We start from the raw sequence: 22,866 nt of genomic DNA, 5'->3' as shown, positions 1-22,866 counted from the left end.
TTGGCCTCCCTGGGGGGGGCCAGCCCGCGTTGAGGATGTCTGGCTCTGGAGTGAGACACCCGTCCACACCTGGCCCACTGCTCGCCCTCCTCTGAACGCCTGGCCTCCTGGTGTGTGGTTCCAGGGTACAGTTGACAGATAAAATACAGGATGCCCAGTTAGACCTGGATTTCAGATAAACAGCTAATTGATATTTTAGTATAAGTACGTCCACGATAAATGGAGAAAATACTTAAGTTGTCAAAGATTTGATTTTATTTGGATCCACAACACCCATGGAAGCAGGGGTCAAGAAATCAAACGAAGTACATATAAACCAAACCAAAGAAACCCTGCAGCTGTCGAGTCAATTCTGACTCACAGCAACCCTATAGGACAGAATAGAGCTGCCCATAAGGTTTCCAAGGAGTGGCTGGTGGACTTGAACTGCTTACCTTTTGGTTAGCAACCAAGCTCTTTACCACTGGGCCACCAGGGTATATATACACTATGCCACCATGGTTTCCAGGGTACATGTAGGGTTAGGAAAATCTGCAAAAGACATCTTTCAAGGTGAAAAAAACAAAGATGTCACTTTGAGGACTCAGGTGTGCCCGACCCAAGTCATGGTATTTTCAGTCGCATCATATGAATAAGGAAGACCGAAGAAGAATTGACACCTTGGAATTGTGGTGTTGGTGAAGGACATTGACTACACCATGGACTGCCAGAAGAACAAACAAATCTGCCTTGGGAGAAGTGCAGCCAGAATGCTCCTTAGACGCAAGGATGGCGAGACTGCATCTCATGTACTTTGCACATGTTGTCAGGAGGGATCAGTCCCTGGAGAAGGACACCATGCTTGGTAGAGGGTCAAGGAAAAAGAGGAAGACTCTCAAGGAGATGGATCGACACAGTGGCTCCCACGACGGGCTCAAACATTTCAAAGATCATGAGGATGGTGCAGGATTGGACGGTGTTTTGTTCTTTCATATGTAGGGTCATGGTCAGTTGGAACAGACCCCACAGCACGTAACAACGATATTCCATGCTGTATTTTGGACCTACACTAAAATTACGTGTTGCTTGTCTGAGATTCAGATTTCGCTGGGTGTCCTGCATTTTTGTGAAACCTGGCAACCCTACCCTTGCACTTAGATCACGGAAGTGAACGCTTAGCCCTGTTCTTAGGGAGACACTGGGGCCCTGATCCTCCTGGGAGGGCAAAGCCAGAGTTGCGGCTCTTGCCTGCTTTGACCCCTCCGTGGAGGCCGAGGTAAGCGCGCCTGCAGTATGCTGATTCCAGGAGGCAGCAAAGGGGCGCAGGTGGGTTGGGACTCTGCGAGGTCCAGGCAGCCTGGCCTTGGAGGCCTTGTACCAGCATTTGTGTCTCGGAGCCCACCCTGCAGGCTTCCTTGCTGGGACGGTCTCTAGGGACAGGCTACTCCGTCAGGAGCTCCCAGCTCTGTTACCCTCTACAGGCCTCCCTCCCAACACACCAGTCTGGGCTCTGGCCTCCCTGGCTTCACGTTCCCACCCCCACCCCCAGGAGCCACCGAACTCCCTTGCTGCCACGGCACCTGAACAAAATCCAGTGTGAAAGCTCCTTGCGAGGTGGGCGGTGCTCTGACCCCAATCCCAACCCTAATCCTCACTGCTCTGTGGGTTTTTAATCCTGAAGCTGCTGGAACTTTGTAGACTAACCCTAATCCTGACCCCAGCCTCATTTCCCCACCCAGGGCTTCCTCAGACCCTCCTGGGTCCCTCCCACCTCCTCCCGGCTCAAGCCCACCCGTCCTGTCATCACTACCTCATCCCCACCCTAAGGAACCTTGCATCTCAGTGACCACAGTCCGGTGTTGCACTTTCTCCTTAGCTGAGCCTGTCAAGCACCGTCCAGACTCCACAGAGGGCGTCCAGATCCCACAGAGGGCCGTGGTCGCCTGATAGCAGAGGTGGGAGTGTGAGAAAGTGAGGGGATGGTAGTGATATGAGTAACAGTGATAATGACAACAGTGATAATAGTGATAACAGGCTGACTTTCATGGGGTCACACATGTATGGAGTCAGTAAAACCAAGAAAGCCAAAGCCTACCCTATAGGACAGGGTAGAACTCTCCCATAGGGTTTTCTAGGCTGTAAATCTTTATGGAAGTAGACTGCCACATCTTTCTCCTGGGGAGTGGCTGGTGGGTTTGAACTGCTGACCTTTTGGTTAGCAGCTGAGCGCTTAACCACTGTGTCACCAGGCTCCTTTCACACCTATTACTTCAGGTGATTCTCACAACCTCCCTGATTGGAAAGGTGTGCATAAATGAATGAATGAATGAACAAACAAATGACCTTCCTTCCTCCCCAGGTCCCGCACTGCCCTGTGAGTGGCAGCAGCAGGAGCCAATGGGCAGAGCCCGTGCCCACCTTGGGGGTGGGGTGCAGGTAAGTGGCTGGATCCAGGGGAGCCTGAAACTCACCCCTCTGGGACAGACAGGAGGAAAAGTCTTGGAAAGGAAAGAAGATTCTAAAAAGGATCTGAGAAAGCCTGGGATGCCCCTCCCCCCAGCTCCTGGGTATGTGGTTGGGAAACAGGGGCCTTGGGTGTGCAGATCTCTTCCTGAGGCTTCACACAGAAAATCCAGAACCAGAAGTTTGCTTCCAGGGCCTGGAGTGGACTGAGTAACTGTGTCTGCATGGGGGGGGGTGGGGGTGGGGGTGGGGGGGTTTCTGCCAGCCTGAACAGAGGAAGTTGTTGGGGGTCACGGAAGGCCTTGGTCCAGAGACACCCCCTCACCCCCTGCAACACAGGGGTCTGTTCACCCCTCCTCCCCAGGAAGCAAAGTCAAGGGGTGGCTTTAGTTCAAGTCACAGTGCTCTGACCTTGAGCTGGGGCTGTGGCTCTCTGGACCTCCTCTCCGGCATCAGTAAGGAGGGCTGAGAAACACCTTGTTTTAGGATTGTTGGGGGAGGGGTGTCCAGTACGGTTTAGATTCCAAGGCTTGAACCCTGGGTTCTAACCCCAGCGGGGCCACTTCCAGCGCATGACCTTGAAACAGTGACCTCTCATGTGTGGCGCAAAGCCAGGGTCAGCACGCTGCGGGTGACTGTGATGGGCCCCTCCGGCCGTGTTCCCAGCCTGGGTGCTCAGTAAGGCTTCCGTGGGGTGGAGTAAATAGCACCAAGCGGTGCCATGGCATCGGGTGCCGCCCCATTCCCACCTGCCTGCCTGAGCGACTACCCCTGGCGCCTCAATTTGCTCTTCTGTAAAATAGGGTTGGCGAGTCAGTACTTCGGCCCACGCCGAGCGCCTCATCACCAGCAGCCCTCCTAGGTCGCCGTTGGAGGCCATGGGCTACTAAAATGCAGCGATCGCAGGAAGCACCAAGATCTTGTGGATTTTTAGGAAAGAAAAGCCTCTGGCAATTAAGCCATGACAGCCCCACAGCTTTAGGCACGTCTGGGTTTCATGTATTAAAGCATGCAGCGTGATTCCCACTACCCAATGGGGAAACCGAGGCTCAGAGCGGGGCCAGAGGGCAGGTGCTGCGGGAGCCCGGGCTGCACCCCCTGCCCCCGCCCTGCAGGTCTGCCCACTTATGCTCATTCATTCTATTCCTCCTTCATTCATTCATTGCCATCACCCCCGGGAGACGCAGCCCCCCTAAACCTGGGCGCGTAGTTGGAGCTTCGGCTTCCCGGGCTTGTGAGGGTAGGGGGCACTGACGACCCCTCTCAGCTCAGGGTCCCATCCCTCCCCACATCTGGGGTTAGGGGATCAGGGGAGACCCGGGATTCCGGTGCCACCCCCTCACGCCCTCTCCACCCTGGTTCCTTCCCACGCGCTTCGGGCGGGGCGAGGGCAGAGTCCGCCCTCCCTCCCCTCGGGCCGCCCCGCCCCGTCGCCGCTTCCCGCCGGGTCCGTCCCCCCGTCCCCTCCCCTGGGCGGCTGGGCACCGCGCGGCGGCCATGTGACCCGCGGCGAGCCAGGACGCGACGGGACGTCACAGGACGCGGGTCGGGGGTCGCGGGCGCGGCCCGGGGGGGCGGCATGGAGCGGAGGTGGGTCTTCGTGCTGCTCGACGTGCTGTGCGTCCTGGTCGGTAAGAGTCGCGGGACCCGGGTAGGGGGACACGCACCCAGGTCGGCCCGCCCCGGGAGCGAAGGTGTGTAGGGCGGCCGCCGGGAGGTGCAGCGCTTCCTGGGGCGGGGGCACCGGGAGAACTCTTCGTGGCCCCGACCCTGCGCTGCGACCCTTCCTACTGGCGCCCCGGTCCCCGCGTGCTCCCACTGTCCCTGCGTGAGCCCCCGTCCCTGGGTGCGCCCTTCGGGGCCTTAGTGTCCCCGCGCGTCACAGGTACCCGACAGGGTCGTAAAGGGCCCGGAGCGCAGGGTCAGCATCCCCCACCCGCGACAGCAGGAAGTCGCCGCCAAGGGCTGTTCGCGCCTCCCCTCCCGCCCCGCCCCGGGTGATTCACGCGGGCGGCGACAGCGGCGCTGGCCTAGGGGGGTCGGGCCGGAGAGGGGGCGTGACCGCGGGTCACCGCCGCGAGGACCCCACATCCCCAGGAGTCCGCATCCTGGTTGCGCCCCGAGAGGGAGCCCCTGGCCGTGGACACACAGTGGGTCGGCGGGATTCTGCACCCCCGCGGGTGGGACATCCAGCTGCCGCCCCCCTCTGGCCTGGGGGCTTGAAGCGTTTGGAGAGAAAGGCCCGGGAAAACCGAGGGCCTCGGGCAACAGCAGCCCAAACCTGTCCCGCGGGTTTGCGGGCCAGGCTGGGGGAGGGGGCGGCTGGAGTCCCCCTCCCCGCTCCTCCCCCTGAGCCTGGAACAAAGGCCGAGTGTTTGCCCTGCAGCAGTGAGGACAATGGCCCGGGATTCTAGCCCGGTGGGGAGGGGCTCTCAGGCCTAATTCGCCGCCCCCCTCCCCACAGGAGGCTCCCCAGGCAGCAGGAGGGGGAGGGGTCAGCCAGTGTGAGGTTCCTGGTGGGGCAGGCTTGGTAACAGCACGGAGGGGTCCCAGGCGACACCTGACAGCCCTGAGCACCGCATCCCGGGGATGTGGTTTATTTAGACATCTGTGCTGCCCTGTGTACAGCACCGTGTACCAAAAAGAGATTCACCCGGTTCTTAAACAGCCTGTCAGGGAGGGGCTGCCAGCAGCCCTCATATTGGAGAGGCGGGGCCAGAGAGGTCCTGGCTGCAAGTGTCCAAACAGGTGGTAGGGGGCTGCCCGGCTGGAATGTCACCTGAACTGTTGTCTGCTGTGGGCCGTGCCTACAGCTCGCTGGTTCTGTGAGAGCAGACGGGGGGGTGCTGGTGGGGTGGCTACACCCACGCATTGCCGTCCAGTGGATTCCAACTCTTAGCCACCCTGTAGGATGGAGTAGAACTTCCCCACAGTGTTTCCAAGGCTGTAAATCCTTATGGAAGCAGACTGTCACATCTTTCTCCTTTGGAGCAGCTGGTGAATTCAAGCCACTGACCTTTCTGTTAGCAGCCAAGTGCTTAACCACTGTACCACCATGGATTGAGTGGGAGGGGAAGGAGGTGGAATTCCACAGTGACTGGGACTTACACACAGGTTGGGTGGAAGGAGGAGACATTGTGAAGAAGGGAAATGTCCTAGGAGCCTGACCACCAGGGTGCCCCTGGGGTGGGACAGAGTCAGGACTGCAGACCAAAAGGATGGTTTAGTCATGATTTGGGGGCAGAGAGGAGAGGACGTGCAAAGGCCCTGGGCTTGCCGGCCCCATTTACTGGAGGAGCAGAAAGGAGTGAGTGAGGGGTGGAGTTGGGAGATGTGGGGTAGGGGCTAGACAGCTGACTTGGGGAGGGTTTGTTGTTTATATGATAGCCATGAGGGGCGTTGATGGTGGAAAGGCCTCCATCTGCCAGGAGAAAAGCTCCTTCTGTTATGGGTGAGTAGAGACCAGGAGGGAGCCTCAGATGAGTCTGGTGGGGCCTGCGGCTGGGGGAGAACCTAGCCCCAGCTCCTTCCTCCACCCCCTGCCTCCAGCCTCTTTGCCCTTTGCCATCCTGACTCTGGTGAACACCCCATACAAGCGAGGATTTTACTGTGGTGATGACTCCATCCGGTACCCTTACCGTCCAGACACCATCACCCCTGGTCTCATGACTGGGGTCACCGTCACCCTCACCGTCGTCCTTGTAAGGAGGGAGGGGCCTCGGGAGGGCTGTGGGGGTCTGAGGGAGGAGGCAGGGCCCTGCTATAGGGGCCTGGAGGGGGGAAGCACAGCATGGCCCTACCCTGCCCAGGCCTGCCCAGGGAGTCTGAAGGAGGAGGCCGGTCTTTGCCCTGGGGAATCTGAAAGTGGAGGCACGGCCCTGCCCTGGGGTCTGAAGGAAGGAGGCAGGGCCTTGCTCTGGGTGGTACTTGTGGGAATGGGGCCCAGCTGGGAGTCCCTTGCTCCCCAGAAGCCTCAGGGAGGTCAGGAGCCCTAAATTCCTTTCACTGGGGAGGCCCAAGCCCCCAGCAGCTCCTAGCCAGGCCCCTCACTGCCCCTCTGCAGGTCTCGGCTGGGGAGGCTTACCTGGTGTACACCAACCGCCTGTACTCTCGCTCCGACTTCAACAACTACGTGGCAGCTGTATACAAGGTGCTGGGGACCTTCCTTTTCGGGGCCGCAGTGAGCCAGTCCCTGACAGACCTGGCTAAGTACATGATTGGCCGCCTGCGGCCCAACTTCCTGGCCATCTGCGACCCTGACTGGAGTCGTGTCAACTGCTCAGTCTATGTCCAGCTAGAGAAGGTGTGCAGGGGGAGCCCAGCCAACGTCACTGAGGCCAGGTGGGTTCAGGGAGCCTCTCCAATGTTGATTCTGACAGTTTTGCCAGACTTTTCGTTGCTTTTATGGAGGGAAGACTTTGAGTTCATGACTCTGCTACTTTCTCTGACATCCCTCGACATCCTTTTTGTTTTTTTTTAAACACTTTGACTTATTGAAAAAGAAAAGGTGAAACTTGCATCAACCAGATGGAAGTAATGCCGAATAGAAACGCAGGGGAAATGAAGCTGCAATATTCACAATGTTTGAGACACAGTTGTCTGCCTGGGTTCTGAGTTCAGGCCTGCAGTGTGTTTGTTGGTGAGGTGTTAAAAGAAGAGCAAGCCCCGGTCTAGACTTTCTGTTCCGTTGTCAGGGAACTGAAAGGAATAAAGGAAAAATGTTCTCCACTGGGACCTGATGGTGTCTGATGCCAGCTGGGCTCCCACATAAGATCCTCTCTCGCACGAGGTCCAGTGCACTTGGGTGTCCCCTGCTGACCCTCCTGCCCTCTCTGTCCTTAGATTGTCTTTCTACTCGGGGCACGCCTCGTTTGGCATGTACTGCGTGGTGTTCTTGGTGGTGAGTCTGTTTTCTCTGTGACTTGCTTCCTGAGCAAACACGGCTGAGTCACTTCCCTTCCCTGGGCCTCAGTTTCTCCATCTGTCAATGGGATGAGTGGAGGTGGTGGGTGGGACTTACGGTTTGTCAGTAAGAACTGGAGCCCTGGGTCCACCTGTCGCCTGTTCCCCTCTAGCCTCAGTGCTTCTGTCTGTGTTCTGTCTGTGCAGTGGGTGTGGAGCATGCCAGGGGGCTCCCAGGCTGACAGCCACTTCCCCCCACCCTCAGCTCTATGTGCAGGCGAGGCTTTGCTGGAAATGGGCGCGGCTGCTGCGGCCCACAGTGCAGTTCTTTCTGGTGGCCTTTGCCCTCTATGTTGGCTACACCCGAGTGTCTGACCACAAACACCACTGGAGCGATGTCCTCGTTGGATTCCTGCAGGGGGCGCTGGTGGCCGGCTTCACTGTGAGCCTCAACCTTGCTCCTGCCTTGCCCAGAGACCCCACTAGGGACTCTGTTCCTCCCAAAACCCTATTCCTCCTTCCCCAGACCCCCACTTCCCCGCCTCCTTCCTGCTCAGGATTCTATGGGTCCCCACCCCTCTCCCCCTTGGGCTCCCATTCCTACCCCCTGGTGTTTTCTCATTGCCCCACAGTACCCCTCCTTTTTTGGGAGCCCCTCATCCTACTACTTATCCTGCCCATATACCACTCCTTTCCCTCTGGGGGCCCGCTTCCCTGTGCCCCCACCCACCCAGCTCTCATCCTTCCGCCCTGGCCACTTGGCTTTTACCCTCCTGCCCCTTCCCAGGTCTGCTATATCTCTGACTTCTTCAAAGCTCGGCCGGTGCAGCACTGCCTGGAGGAGGAAGAGCTAGAACGGAAGCCTAGCCTGTCGCTGACACTGACCCTGGGCGAGGCCGATTGCAACCACTATGGATACCCGGTGTCCTCCTGAGTCTGGTACCCAGACGGGGCCTCCCTGGACTGGCAGCAGTGGGGGTCCTGGTAGGACCCGCCCCTGGGCTAACCTCACTGGGGGCCCTGGCAGGACGCTCCCCTGGGCTGCCGGCACTGGGGGAACTGGCAGGACCCTCCTCTGGCCCTCCAGGCCTCACCTAGAAGGACCCCACTGGCCCTGGTTGGACGAGGAGGACCCTCCCCTCTTCTGTGCATAGGATTGGGACTCGGGGTTGCCTAGGGTGTTTGGGGGGGCATTTTCCTCAATGCACCCTGGGGAATCCCCTTTTTTAGGGGCTAGGGAAGGGGACCAAGAGATCAGAATGGGAGCTGTTTTTTTAGAAGGGAATGTACACGAGGCTTTTTAGTAAAATAGATGGTTTGACAAACTTCTCAGTGCCTCTTCTGTTTCTTATGTCTCCTTCTGAGGAAAGATTCCTTCCTGAGTCCTGCTGTCTGTCCTTCCTACCTCCAGACACCCCACAGGGTAGGCTCGGGATCCATGCCCACCTTCCCTGAGGCCTCAGGACTGCTTCACAACGTGTGGCATGAGAAGGGCATCGATGCTGGTCTTGGGTTCCGTGGCCAGCACCCAGTGGCATTTTCACATTAGAACATATTTCTCCTCCACTTAGCTGCAGAAAGCTCTCCTGGATATTTCGGGGCTACACGGCCCCACTCCCAGTATTTTCCCTTTTCCATCTCATTGCACATGGGAGATATTTCTTTTGTTGTTTCTCACAAGGAAACTGGTAGATCCTTAGCCCTATAAATATCATTTCCCGGTCATGTTCTTTTTCAAATTTGTTTTCCTTCAAGTTGTGCCTACTGGTACATTGTCTTTCCCTTCAACCAAAGTTACCACTTGTCTACTATCTAGCTAGTGATTTCCCCTCCCCACCCCTCTCCTCCCTCGTAACCATCAAAGTTTATTGTTTTTCTTTGTGTAAACATGTTCGTGGGTTTTCATAATGGTGGTCCCCTACAATGTTTGCCTTTTTATGACAGACTTATTTCACTCAGCATAATGCCCTCTAGATTCATCCATGCCGTAAGATGTTTCACGGATTCATCATTGCTCTTTATCGTTGCGTGGTATTCCACTGTGTGTACGCACCGTAATCTGTTTATCCATTCATCCGCTGATGGACACTTAGGTTGTTTCCATCTTTTTGCTATTGTCAAAAATGCTACATGGGAGTGCAGATGTCTACTCACGTCATAGCTGTTATTTCTCTAGGATGTATTCCTAGCAGTGTGATTGCTGGATCAGAAGGTATTTCTAGGTTTTTAAGGAGATGTTATATTGTTTTCTATAGTAGTTGTACCATTTTACACTCCCACCAGCAGAGTATAAGAGATCCAGTCTCCCTGAAACCTCTCAAACATTGATTTTTTTTCTATTTTTTGATTAATGCTGGTAATGCTGGGGCGAGATGGTATCTCATTGTAGTTTTGATTTGCATTTCTCTAATGGCTAATGATCGCAACCATTTCCTCATGTGTCTTTTGGTTGCCTGAATGTCTTCTTGAAGTGTCTGTCTGTTTCCTTTGCCCGTTTTTTTAATTGGATGATTTGTCTTTTCATTGTTTAGGTGTTGAAGTATTTTATTGATTTTAGAGATTAGACCCTCGTCGGAGATGACGTGGTTAAAATTTTTTTCCCAGTCTATAGGTTCTCTTTTTACTCTATTGGTAAAGTCTTTTGACAAGCAAAAATGTTTAATTTTTAGGAGCTCCTATTACCTAGTTTATCTTCTGATATTTGTGCATTGTTGGTTATGGAATGAAGGCTATCACTGCTGATGTCAGATGAGTCCTGGCTGAAAACAGAGAATACCAGAAAGATGTTTACTTGTGTTTTTATTGACTATGCAAAGGCATTCGACTGTGTGGATCATGACAAATTATGGATAACATTGCAAAGAATGGGAATTCCAGAACACTTAATTGTGCTCATGAGGAACCTGTACGTAGACCAAGAGGCAGTTGTTTGAACAGAACAAGGGGATACTGCATGGTTTAAAGTCAGGAAAGGTGTGCCTCAGGGTCTTATCCTTTCACCATACCTATTCAATCTATATGATGAACAAATAGGAGAAGCTGGACTATATGAAGAAGAACGGGGCATCAGGGTTGGAGGAAGACTCGTTAACAACCTGGAATATGCAGATGACACAACCTTGCTTGCTGAAAGTGAAGAGGACTTGAAGCACTTACTGATGAAGATCAAAGACCACGGCCTTCAGTGTGGATTGCACCTCAACATAAAGAAAACAAAATCCTCACAACTGGACCAATGAGCGACATCATGATAAACGGAGAAAAGATTGAAGTTGTCAAGGATTTCATTTTACTTGGATCCACAATCAACAGCCATGGAAGCAGCAGTCAAGAAATCAAAAAACGCATTGCACTGGGTAAATCTGCTGCAAAGGACCTCTTTAAAGTGTTGAAGAGCAAAGATGTCACTTTGAGGACTAAGGTGCGCCTGACCCAGGCCATGGTGTTTTTTTCAATGGGATCATATGCATGTGAAAGCTGGACAGCAAATAAGGAAGACCGAAGAAGAATTGGCACCTTTGAATTGTGGTGTTGGCGAAGAATGTTGAATATACTGTGGACTGCCAAAAGAATGAATGAATCTGTCTTGGAAGAAGTACAGCCAGAAGGCTTCTTAGAAGCAAGGATGGTGAGACTGCGTCTCACGTACTCTGGGCATGTTATCAGGAGGGACTAGTCCCTGGAGAAGGACATCATGCTTGGTAAAGTAGAGGGTCAGCAAGAAAGAGGAAGAGCCTCAGTGAGATGGATTGACGCAGTGGCTGGAACAATGGGCTCAAGCAAAACAATGATGTGAGGATGGTGTAGGACTGGGCAGTGTTTCATTCTGTTGTACATGGGGTCGCAATGAAACTCAACGGCACCTGACAACGACATAACAACACTTAGGGTTTGTATTGTATTTATGCCATGTATTAGGGCCCCTACCATTGTCCCTATTTTTTCTTCCATGATCTTCATTGTAAGGATGTTTCATTCTGTTGTACATAGGGTTGCTATGAGTCAGAACTGATAGTGTGGACACACTTTCATTTGAGCCAATGCACCTAACAACAACAACTTTCAGAAGGTGATCACCAGGCCTTTCTTCCCAGCCTGTCTCAGTCTGGAAGTGCCACTGAAACTTGTCTTCCGTGGATGACCTTGATGCTGTTTAAAATACCTGTGGTACAGCTTCCAGCATCACGGCAACACGTGGGCCACCACAGAACAACAAACTGACGGATGAGGGGGCAAAATATTACTACTGTAATTGTTAAGTCTAGATCTTGTGTACGTCAGTATTCATTATGCCATTTTCCTTTGGTATAGTTGGAAAATGTTCGTATTAAATCAAAAAAGAAGAAAAAAACTGCCTAAAGAAATTCTTCTGAATTAAAGCTTTCCTTTCAGTGGTACGATATTCATTTCTTATTCCCCATACGAATCTTACTTGAGCTGAAACAACACCAAATCCTAATACAAGCGAGGTTATTTTAATTGCTAATATCATGTCCTGACACAAGAAGGCAGTTGCCCTTCACTGACTGTCAACAGCAGTGGAGACTTGTCCTTGTCTGAGCAATGCCTTCGGGATTTTGTGGTGGCATCAACCTGTACCTGCGGTGGTTTGGGCATTGCTCCTAGAGGCTCAGTAAGCCTCCATCCTGCTTGAACATCCCACGCCCCACCCCCAAAAAAAGATTTTCCAAGAAGCCTGGAATCTCATAAAGAGACACCAAAAAAAAAAAAAAAAAAGACCAAACCTATCACTGTCAAGTCGATTCCAACTCATAGTGACCCTGTAAGGCAGGGTAGAACTTCCCCATAGAGTTTCCAAGGAGCACCTGGTGGGTCTGAACTGTCAGCCCTTAGGTTAGCAGCTGTAGTACTTGACTACCACGCCACCCACGTTTCCTAAGAGACACATGGTCCTGCCATGTAAAAAGCCCCTGGCAGCGCTAAGTCTCAGGGTGCGTTTTCAGCAGTTGGACAGCTCTCAGGCCTCATTTCTGAAACGTAATTTTATGATATATTGATTATGCAGTGGAACCATTAAGTTCAGGTCAGGGCCAGGATCAGTCTCAGGGTCGCAGCTATTTTATTTTTCCAAATTAGCATTTTATCTAATGTTACTGAATTTAACATTTAAAATTTTTTATATTTAATATTTAATGTAAATTTATTTGATATTGAATTTCATTTAATATTTTAATTTAGTTTTGTTTCATTTACTATTTTGCATTTAATTTTTGTAATATTTATTATTTAATTTTACTCTACTGGTTTTTTTTTTCAAATTTTTAAAAAGTACACTTTATTTTTTAGTGCAGTAGTTTTGCCTTTTCGGGCATATCATATAGTTGGAACCATACAACCTGTACCTTTTTCAGACTGGCTTCTTTCACTTAGCAATATCCCTTTATTGTTCATGTTTTTTTTTTTTTTATTAACTTTTATTGAGCTTCAAGTGAACGTTTACAAATCAAGTCAGACTGTCACATATAAGTTTATATACACCTTACTCTGTACTCCCACTTGCTCTCCCCCTAATGAGTCAGCCCTTCCAGTCTCTCCTTTCGTGACAATTTTGCCAGCTTCCAACCCTCTCTACCCTCCCATCCCCCCTCCAGACAGGAGATGCCAACACAGTCTCAAGCGTCCACCTGATATAATTAGCTCACTCTTCATCAGCATCTCTCTCCTACCCACTGTCCAGTCCCTTTCATGTCTGATGAGTTGTCTTCGGGAATGGTTCCTGTCCTGGGCCAACAGAAGGTTTGGGGACCATGACTGCCGGGATTCCTTAGTCTCAGTCAGACCATTAAGTATGGTCTTTTTGTGAGAATATGGGGTCTGCATCCCACTGATCTGCTCCCTCAGGGGTTCTCTGTTGTGCTCCCTGTCAGGGCAGTCATCGGTTGTGGCCAGGCACCATCTAGTTCTTCTGGTCTCAGGATGATGTAAGTCTCTGGTTCATGTGGCCCTTTCTGTCTCTTGGGCTCATAGTTGTCGTGTGACCTTGGTGTTCTTCATTCTCCTTTGATCCAGGTGGGTTGAGACCAATTGATGCATCTTAGATGGCCGCTTGTTAGCATTTAAGACCCCAGACGCCACATTTCAAAGTGGGATGCAGAATGTTTTCATAATAGAATTATTTTGCCAATTGACTTAGAAGCCCCCTCAAACCATGGTCCCCAAACCCCCGCCCTTGCTCCGCTAACCTTTGAAGCATTCAGTTTATCCTGGAAACTTCTTTGCTTTTGGTTCAGTCCAGTTGAGCTGACCTTCCATGTATTGAGTATTGTCCTTCCCTTCACCTAAAGCAGTTCTTATCTACTAATTAATCAGTAAAAAACCCTCTCCCACCCTCCCTCCCTCCCCCCCTCGTAACCACAAAAGTATGTGTTCTTCTCAGTTTATACTATTTCTCAAGATCTTGTAATAGTGGTCTTATACAATATTTGTCCTTTTGCCTCTGACTAATTTCGCTCAGCATAATGCCTTCCAGGTTCCTCCATGTTATGAAATGTTTCACAGATTCGTCACTGTTCTTTATCGATGCGTAGTATTCCATTGTGAATATACCACAATTTATTTACCCATTCATCCGTTGATGGACAACTTGGTTGCTTCCAGCTTTTTGCTATTGTAAACAGTGCTGCAATAAACATGGGTGTGCATATATCTGTTTGTGTGAAAGCTCTTGTTTCTCTAAGGTATATTCCGAGGAGTGGGATTTCTGGGTTGTATGGTAGTTCTATTTCTAACTGTTTAAGATAACGCCAGATAGATTTCCAAAGTGGTTGTACCATTTTACATTCCCACCAGCAGTGTTGTTCATGTGTTTTTGTGACTTGATGGTTCATTTATTTTTATTGACGAGTAATACTCTATTGTATGGACATGCCACAGTTTGTTTATCCATTCTCCTATTGTAGGACATCTCGGTTGGTTCCACGTTTCGGCTGTTATAAACAGAGCTGCTATAAATGTTTGTATTCAGTTTTTGTGTGGACCCGTTTTCATTTGAGTAAATGCTTGGGAGTTCAGTTGCTGGATTGTATGGAGAACCTATGTTTCGCCTTGTGAGAAAGAGCTATTCTCTCTTCCAACGTGGCTGCACATTTCTGCAGTCCATCAGCAATGAGAGCTCCTGTTGCTCCACACCCTTGTTAGCATTTGGTGTTGTCAGGGTTTGGGATTTTATCCATTCCAATAGGTGTACAGAAGTATCTCACTGTTGTTTTAATTTGCCTGATTACATATGATGTTGGGTAGCCTCATATGCTTACCTGCCATCTGTATCTTTGGTGAGGTGTGCATATCTTTTGCCGAGTTTCTTGAGATTTATTTAATTTTTAGTTGTTGAGAATACACACAGCAGAATATACACCAATTCAACAATTTCTCCACGTAGAATTCAGCGACATTGATCACATTCTTCAAGTTGTGCAGCCATTCTTACCCCCCTTTTTCAAGTTGTTCACCCCCCCGTCTATATCAACTCGCTGCCCCTGAAGTTTCATATCTAATCTTTTGAGCTGCTGTATTCAGTTGTGTGTGAGCAGGTGTGTGAGACTGTGTATGAGTTGAAAGTGTGTACATGTCTGAGAAAGACTGAGCCCAGGTCGCTGATGCTGCCCTCTGAGACCCCAGGGCCCACCCTCTGTGACCTGGTTAGGGCTGCATGGATGTTTGTTGCCCTGATCCCCACTGCTGCTGCTGCAAATCCCCAGCCTGGTCCCCTCAGCCATGGGCACGGTCTTGTCTCTGGTCATGTGATGATGGCCTGTGACCAGAAAGGATGTCCCTGGCCTGGACAAAGACTCCAGCTGAACTGCAGAGACTGCCTGGGGAGTGGGGTGGGCTCTGTGAGGACACCAGCCGTGCCTGGGATTGCCCAGAGCTCCCTAGTCTGCACTGTAGCCTGGCCTGGGCCTGAGTCCGGCAGCTTCAGAGGACACAACCTCCCCTCCTCTTGATACCTCAAGCATGAGAGCCACAGGTCTGTGGTCCCACCAAGCCTGCAGAGCTGCAGGTCAGAGTGCTAGAGGTAACCCTCAGGTGTGCCCGCGGCACTGCCCTGCCCAACCCTGCCTTTCCTTTGTTCCCAGCACGCATGCCTTCGTGACAGTTGTGGGTTGAGGGAAGGCTTGGACCCACATAAGACTCGGGGGGGTGGGGGTGGGAAGAAGGTCCCTGTCCCACTTCTCCATTAGTCACCTCTGCTTGCCCCCCTCCATGGTGCTGCTCCTGTGTTCACCAAGTGGGTTGGGGGTACTCCTGCTCACCCAGCCTGTAGGTCAGCCTGGCCAGCAGGGCAGGCATGCCCTGCACCCCCACTGCTGGCCAGACCAGCGTGAACTGCCAACACTGCGACCAGGGTGAGCAAGCTGATGGGGAAGAGGAGACCAGAATGCCAGGACCAGGAAGTGGCCTGCAGCACCCTGCGGAAGAGCCAAGAAGAGGCCAACCAATGGGTGGGCCAAGTTGCAGGTGTTGTTAGGTGTGGCGAGTTGGCTCCGGCTCATTGTGACCCTGTGCACAACAGAACGAAACACTGCCCTGTCCTGCGTCATCTTCACAATCGTTGTTATGCTCGAGCCCATATTTGCAGCCACTGTGTCTGTCAATCCATCTCATTGAGGGCTTTTGTCTTTTTTGCTGACTCTCTACAAGGCATGATGTCTTTCTCCAGGGACTGGTCCCTCCTGATAACATGACCAAAGTATGAGGCAAAGTCTCACCATGCTTGCTTCTAATGAGCATTCCGGCTGTACTTCTTCCAAGACAAACTTGCTCTTCAGGCAGTCTGTGTTATATTCAACGTTCTTCACCAGCACCATAATTCAAAGGCATCAATTATTCTTTGGTCTTCATTATTCATTGTCCGACTTTCACATGCATATGAGGTGATTGAAAATGCCGTGGCTTGGATCAGGTGCACCTTAGTCCTTAATGTGACATTTTTGCTTTTTAACACTTTAACAAGGTCTTTCGCAGCAGATTTGCCCAATGGAATATGTCCTTTGATTTCTTGACTGCTGCTTCCATGGGTGCTGATTGTGGATCCAAGCATAATGAAATCCTTGACAACTTCAATCTTTTCTCCATTTATCATGATGTTGCTCATTGGTCCGGTTGTGAGGAGTTTTGTTTTCTTTACGTTGAGGTGTAATCCATACTAAAGGCTGTGGTCTTTGATCTTCATTAGTAAGTGCTTCAAGTTCTCTTGATTTTCAGCAAGTAAGGTTGTGTCATCTGCATATCGCAGGTTGTTAATGAGTCTTCCTCCAATCCCGATGCCATGTTCTTCATATAGTCCAAGTTTTTCTAATTATTTGCTCAGCATACAGATTGAATAAGAATAGTGAAAAGATACAACCCTGAGGCACACCTTTCCTGACTTTAAACCACACAGTATCCCCTTGTTCTGTTCCAGTGACTGCCTCTTGGTCTGAGTACAGTTTCCTCATGAGCACAATTAAGTGTTCTGGAATTGCCATCCTTTGCGATGTTGTCCATAATTTGTTATGATTCACACAGTTGAGTGCCTTCACATAGTCAATACAGAACAGGTAAACGTCCTTCTGGTATTCTCTGCTTTCAGCCAGGATCCATCTGACATCAGCAGTGATACCCCTGGTTCCACGTCCTCTCCTGAAACCGGCCTGAACTTCTGGCAGGTCCCTGTAGACGTACTGCTGCAGCTGTTTTTGAGTGCTCTTCAGCAAGATTTTACTTGGGTGTGATATTAATGATATTGTTCAATAATTTCTGTTGGATCATCTTTCTTTGGAATGGGTAAAAATATGGATCTCTTCCAATCAATTGGCCACTTAGCTGTCTTCCAAATGTCTTGGCGTAGATGAGTGAGTAATTCCAGCACTGCATCCATTTGTTGAAACGTCTCACTTGGTATCCCATCAATTCCTGGAGCCTTGTTTTTTTTTTTTGCCAGGAGCTCTGGTGTCTCAGTGGTTAAGAGCTTGGCAGCTAACCAAAAGGTCAGCAGTTCAAATCCACCAGCGAGTCCTTGAAAACCCTATGGGGAAGTTCTACTCTGTCCTGTAGGGTCACTATGAGTCGGAATCGACTTGATGGAAGGGGCTTGGCATCACGTTCATTGTCAAAAAGAACATTTCAAGATTTATCCTGAAGTACATCGCAGTCAGTGATAGGATAATATCCATACACCTACAAGGAAGACCAGTTAATATGACTATTATTCAAATTTATGCACCAACCACTAAGGACAAAGACGAAGAAATAGAAGATTTTTACCAGTGTCTGAAGTCTGAAATTGATCAAACATGCAATCAAGAGGCATTGATAATTACTGGTGATTGGAATGCTAAAGTTGTAAACAAATAAGGATCAGAAGTTGGAAAATATGGCCTTGGTCATAGAAATGACACCGGAGATTACGTAACAGATTTTTGCAAGACCAATGACCTATTCATTGCAAATACCTTTTTTCACCAATTTAGACAGCGATTTATGCATAGACCTGACCGGATGGAAGACACAGGAATCAAATCAATTACACCTGCGGAAGACGATGGAGAAGCTCAGTATCATCAGTCAGAACAAGGCCAGGGGCCGACTGCAGAACAGACCATCAATTGCTCATATGGAAGTTCAAGTTGAAGCTGAAGAAAATTAGGACAAGTCCATGATAGCCAAAGTATGACCTTGAGCATATCCCACCTGAATTTAGAGACCATCTCAAGAATAGATTTGATGCATTGGACACTTATGACCAAAAACAGATGAGTTGTGGGATGACATCAAGAACATCACACATGAAGAAAACAAGAGGTCATTAAAAAAAACAGGAAAGGAAAGACCAAAATGGATGTCATAAGAGACTCTGAAACTTGCTCTTGAATGCAGAGCAGCTAAAGTGAATGGAAGAAATGATGAATTAAAGAGCTGAACAGAAGATTTCGAGGGCGCCTTGAGGAGTCAAAGTATTATAATGACACATGCAAAGACCTGGAGTTAGAAAACCAACAGGGAAGAACACGCCCGGCATTTCTCAAGGTGAAAGAACTGAACAAAAAACTCAAGCCTAGAGGTGCAATATAGAAGGATTCTATGGACAGAATATTGAGTGATGCAGGAAGCATCAAAAGAAGATGGAAGAAATACACAGAGTCAGTGTACCAAAAAGAATTAGTTGACATTCAACCATTTCAGGAGGCAGCATATGATCAGGAACTGATGATACCAAAAAATATGAACCCAGAGGTTTCACAGGAGAGGCACAGAGACTCCTGCCTATTTCAGGTCCCCCCGGATCCCACCTCATTCTAGGCACCTGTTCTGGACACTTGCAATCAGAGACATTAGAAGGTGATTCACACACACACACACACACACACACACACACACACACACACACACACACACACACACACACACACACACACAGACACACACACACACACAGCCTCCATGTCATCACCTGTGAAATCGGCCCAAAAGAAAAGCTCAGCTCAGCACACTTTATGGTGTGTTCTCTGGCCTCAGTCCTGGGCGCAGAGTGGGGAGAGCTCTGACTCCAGGGGATGGGGCTCCTCTCAGAGAGCAGCAGGAAAGGGGCTGGGCTGCTTTTCAGGACCAGAGGGAGGAGTTCATTTTCATATCCTTCTCCCCAGTAGGGCCCATCAGCTTCTACTCTACACAGTGTGCTCTCTCCTGGCCCCAAAGTCTCTGCATCCAGAGGACCTGACTGACAAGTCAGTGAGAAGGCATCCATGGTGAGGGTATTATAACTGTCTTAGTCATCTAGCGCTGTTATAACAAATACCACAAGTGGATGGGTTCAACAAAGAGAAATTTATTTTCTCACAGTCTAGTAGTATAGAAGTTCAAACTCAGGGCATCCCCTCCAGAGGAGGGCTTTCTGTATGGGCTCTGGAGGAAGTGTCACCTGTTACCGATTGCCAAGCTGACACAAAGTGTCCTTGTCCTTTCCTGAGTAAGAATACATGCGAAAGACAAACTTTATCTTCAGCAAGCTTTATGTTGCTTGAGTCAACCGAAAGGATTCAAGGGGGGACTAAGCCTCTCCAAGGCCAGGGCTTTTATGGGTTCAGTGGAGACAATCGAGTAATGAATATTTAGTGGGCTTCTTTCAAGGGGCAGGTACTTCTCAGAAAGGTAGTGCATATTAATTAGGTTGTGCGTGCACCTGGAATCCAAGATGGAGCCTGCTGATATCCAAGACGGAGTCCTCTCTGTAGTCCTTGGCATTACTTATTATGGGATATGGCGCAAGTGCACTGATCTTTGGCAGTACATCACCATCTTCGGAGGGCTAAGGAAGGTTGAACAGCTGTCACGCTTGGTTCTGTGCATGCGGGAGCCTGTAAAGGGGGAAAGGACTAGAAAAACACTAAGAAGGAGATAGTAATTTATGGGTTGTTTCAACCTTATCTCATGTTGACAGGGTGTGGTTCCTGTTTACCCTTCTTATAGATGGAAGTCTTTTAACAGCTCTTTTGTTCCACCAGCACAGTTAACCCTATCTGCCTCAGAAGGCTCTTGTCATCAACCTTCCCCCGGACTAGAAGCCTCTCCGAGCAGGAACCCTGCGTCCGAATGATGCGCTCTGCTCCTGGCACTACTTTATTGGTGGTATGAGGTCTCCAACTCTCTGCTTGCTTCCTTTTCCTTTTATCTCTTGTAAGACAAAAGGTGGTGCAGGTCACAGCCCAGGGAAACTCCCTTTACATTGGATCAGGGATGTGACCTTAGTAAGGGTGTTACAATCCCACCCTAATCCTCTGGAACATGAAATTACAATCACAAAATGGAGGACAACGACACAACACGGGGAATCACGGCCTAACTAAGTTGACACATATTTTTGGGGAACACAATTCAACCCATGACATTCCACCCTTTGGTTCCCAGAAATTCACGTCCTTGCCACGTGTAAAACTCATTTACCCCATCATAACACAGCCAAAGTCTTAAAGCAACTCCAAGTCCAAAATACAAAAATTCTTCTTCATCTGTGAAATCTAGAATACAAGTTATCTGCTTCCAAAGTACAATGGCAGAACGGGCACAAGCTAGACATTTCCATTACAAATGGGAGAAACTGGAGGGAAAGAAGGCATAACAGGCACCTAGAAAGTCAGCAGAACACATCACATTAGCCCTCAAGGCTTTGCAAATAACCCTTTGTCCTCTGAGACCATTTACACAATGGCCCTGCCCTCCAGACTCTAGGTATTGGCCACACATTCTGGATTCTGAGTAGAGGTCTTTTGGCTCTGGGGTTCAGCTCTGCCTTCCAGGCCCGTGGGATGGCAACTAAAATCAATGTGTATATTTGTTTGGGGTGGGTGGTTCATACTTACCAGCTTCCTATTGAGGCCAGGGTCTTGGGGGAAGCCCCCTAGTCAGAAAAAATGGAGAAAGACACAACAAGACATATTGACAGATGTACAAAAGATGACTTTCCACCTCCTTGGTTTTCCATAGCATACCACTTGACGTTTGATGATACCCAGTGTGCACTGTGGCCAGCTGCCACTGGCTTGTAGGAGATGATTCCGGCATCTCTTGTGTTCAGTGACTTCACGTTGAGATCGGCCACGATGGAAATATTTACACCACAGCAATGAGACATGGCTGCATGACAGGGTGCTCTGTCCCCTACTCCCCCCTTCCCACCGGGAGCTGGCTTACCAGGAGAGCACTGAAATATTTCATGGATAAGCAACACAGGCAGGTGCCTACATTTCTTACTTCTGTGTCCATAACCCCTGTCAAAGAAAGGCTGTGGGTACATTGTCCCTGTAAAGGTCTCAGCCCAGCATGGCTGTCAGCTCCCTAGGCTTCTGTGTGTCCCCACAGTAGTACGCAGCAGTGTCCTCAGCCCTCAGGCTGCTGACCTGCAGATATGCTGACTGGGGCGTCTGTGGAGAAGACAGATGGTCCTGTGAAGCTCTGGACAAATGCCGGCTTCCCCGTGTCAGTGTTGATCTAGCCCATCCACTGCAGGCCTTTTCCTGGGGTCTGCCACCCCCAAGCCATAGTGTAGCTGGTGGAGGTGAATCCAGAGCTCTGCAGGAGACCTTCAGCTGCGCTCTTCACCTCAGCCCCAGCCTGCACCAGCTGGACCTGGGAGTATGCACCTGTGAAGAAGTAAAGGGGGAGGCGGGGGCCCAGGAGCTGCCTCAGAATCCTTCCGAGTCCTGAATCCTGGGGACAACTGCCAGCAGGAAAAGGAGAGCCCATCCCCACGCCACGGTGAGTGGGCTTTGGACTTAGTGGCTTTGTGAATAGTGTCAGGGGGAGCACGTCAGCTTTCAACTCTATGGGTTGGACATTACTTACATATGAGTTAGGCTTTTTAAAGCCCATTCCTGGTCTTGATCAGGTACGAATAGCATGATGCCCTAGAGAGCCCTAGACCTTGGTGGCTGAGTCTGCACTTTGTGAATGTGTGGTGCCCGGAGTCCTGATTACTAACAGTGGATGTCCTTCATCCAACGAGGCTGACTGTTGGTGGTGTCTGGGTATGGATGTTTCTACTCACATAGTCCCCACTGCTCCCTCCTCTGACCTCACAACTGAAACGGGGAAAAAGCAACTTCCCCAGACCTCATGCTGACCATTCCCTGGGATTGTCCTTCCGTGTCTCTGAACAGGGCCAGTGATTTCACCCTGACCCATCACATGAGTCTTACTCGTTCTGCTCTGCTTAATCCTGGGATTAATCCTTCATTATCCATTGTCTCAGAAATAGATGTCACTCCTCACCTTGGCAAGCTGTCGTTTGTACTTTTTCCAACTGCTTCATGGTGTTTCTTGCCTAATGGATTAGAATTGAGATAAAGGTAACATTTAATATTTGTAATTCTTTTTTCAATTGCTTCTCCTTGCTTAAAAACCAACCAAACAGCAGCTACAACAAAACTAAGCAAAATTAAAAGAAAACAGGTGATCAATCTAAAAGCAAATTAAAAATTATCCAAAGCTCTAGAAAAAGCATATAAAACAAGCAATAAAACCATAGAAAGATAAAGATATGTTACTCTTATCACCGTAAGTCAGACAAATAAATGCCAGGAATTTGCAGCTTTGATTTATTCTTAACCCTGTCCAGGTTCACAGAAGTGGCAAACTGTAAGTCTTACAAATATCAGCTCTGTTTCAGGGGGAAGAAAAATCCTCTCCATTATGCTATAAATTTTAATAGACTAAACCAAAATTACCAATTTATGATTTCAATCACCTTCGACAACTGGTATTTTCAAATCAGCCCTAGGAAGGTGCAAGTTGACTATAGCTCTCCTATTTCCCCAAAGTCCCAACAGTTTCCCCTCCCTGCACTTGAGCTGAGCCTCCAGAAAACTGCCAGCCAGCTGCACTCCGAAGTCCCCCTTGATGCAGTCCAGCAGGCGTAGAGAGTGGGGATTAACGGCCTTCCGGCAGTTCGCTACCCTCAGGAGCATCTCAGACCTTCTGCTCTAAGCCCTGCTGGTGGAGAAAAGTCATTTCCACCTTCTATGTCAC

General features: G+C 49.8%; 1 protein-coding gene and 1 long non-coding RNA gene across 3 annotated transcripts; both read left to right on the top strand.

The window, feature by feature from the left end:
• Positions 1-3,901: 3,901 nt before the first annotated feature.
• Positions 3,902-9,803, top strand: PLPP2 (phospholipid phosphatase 2). Of its 2 annotated transcripts, none has more exons than XM_049876044.1 (6): positions 3,902-4,032; positions 5,992-6,143; positions 6,506-6,783; positions 7,285-7,342; positions 7,610-7,786; positions 8,132-9,803. In XM_049876044.1, the coding sequence occupies exons 2-6, from the start codon at positions 6,108-6,110 to the stop codon at positions 8,276-8,278; spliced, it is 696 nt and encodes a 231-aa protein (XP_049732001.1). In that variant the 5' UTR covers positions 3,902-4,032; positions 5,992-6,107; the 3' UTR covers positions 8,279-9,803. The 2 variants fall into 2 exon arrangements, with proteins under 2 accessions (XP_049732001.1, XP_049732000.1); XM_049876043.1 differs by having other exon boundaries at positions 3,940-4,073; positions 8,132-9,797.
• A 10,023-nt stretch (positions 9,804-19,826) lies between these two features.
• LOC126071573 (uncharacterized) lies at positions 19,827-22,109 on the top strand. Its single transcript, XR_007516355.1, has 3 exons — positions 19,827-19,971; positions 20,827-21,076; positions 21,447-22,109. It is a non-coding gene; the product is annotated as an uncharacterized LOC126071573 (long non-coding RNA).
• The last annotated feature ends 757 nt before the right edge of the window (positions 22,110-22,866 follow it).

Source organism: Elephas maximus, chromosome 3 (assembly GCF_024166365.1).
Source record: "Elephas maximus indicus isolate mEleMax1 chromosome 3, mEleMax1 primary haplotype, whole genome shotgun sequence".
NCBI lineage: Eukaryota > Metazoa > Chordata > Mammalia > Proboscidea > Elephantidae > Elephas > Elephas maximus.
This window is presented reverse-complemented; position numbering and strand designations above follow the sequence as displayed.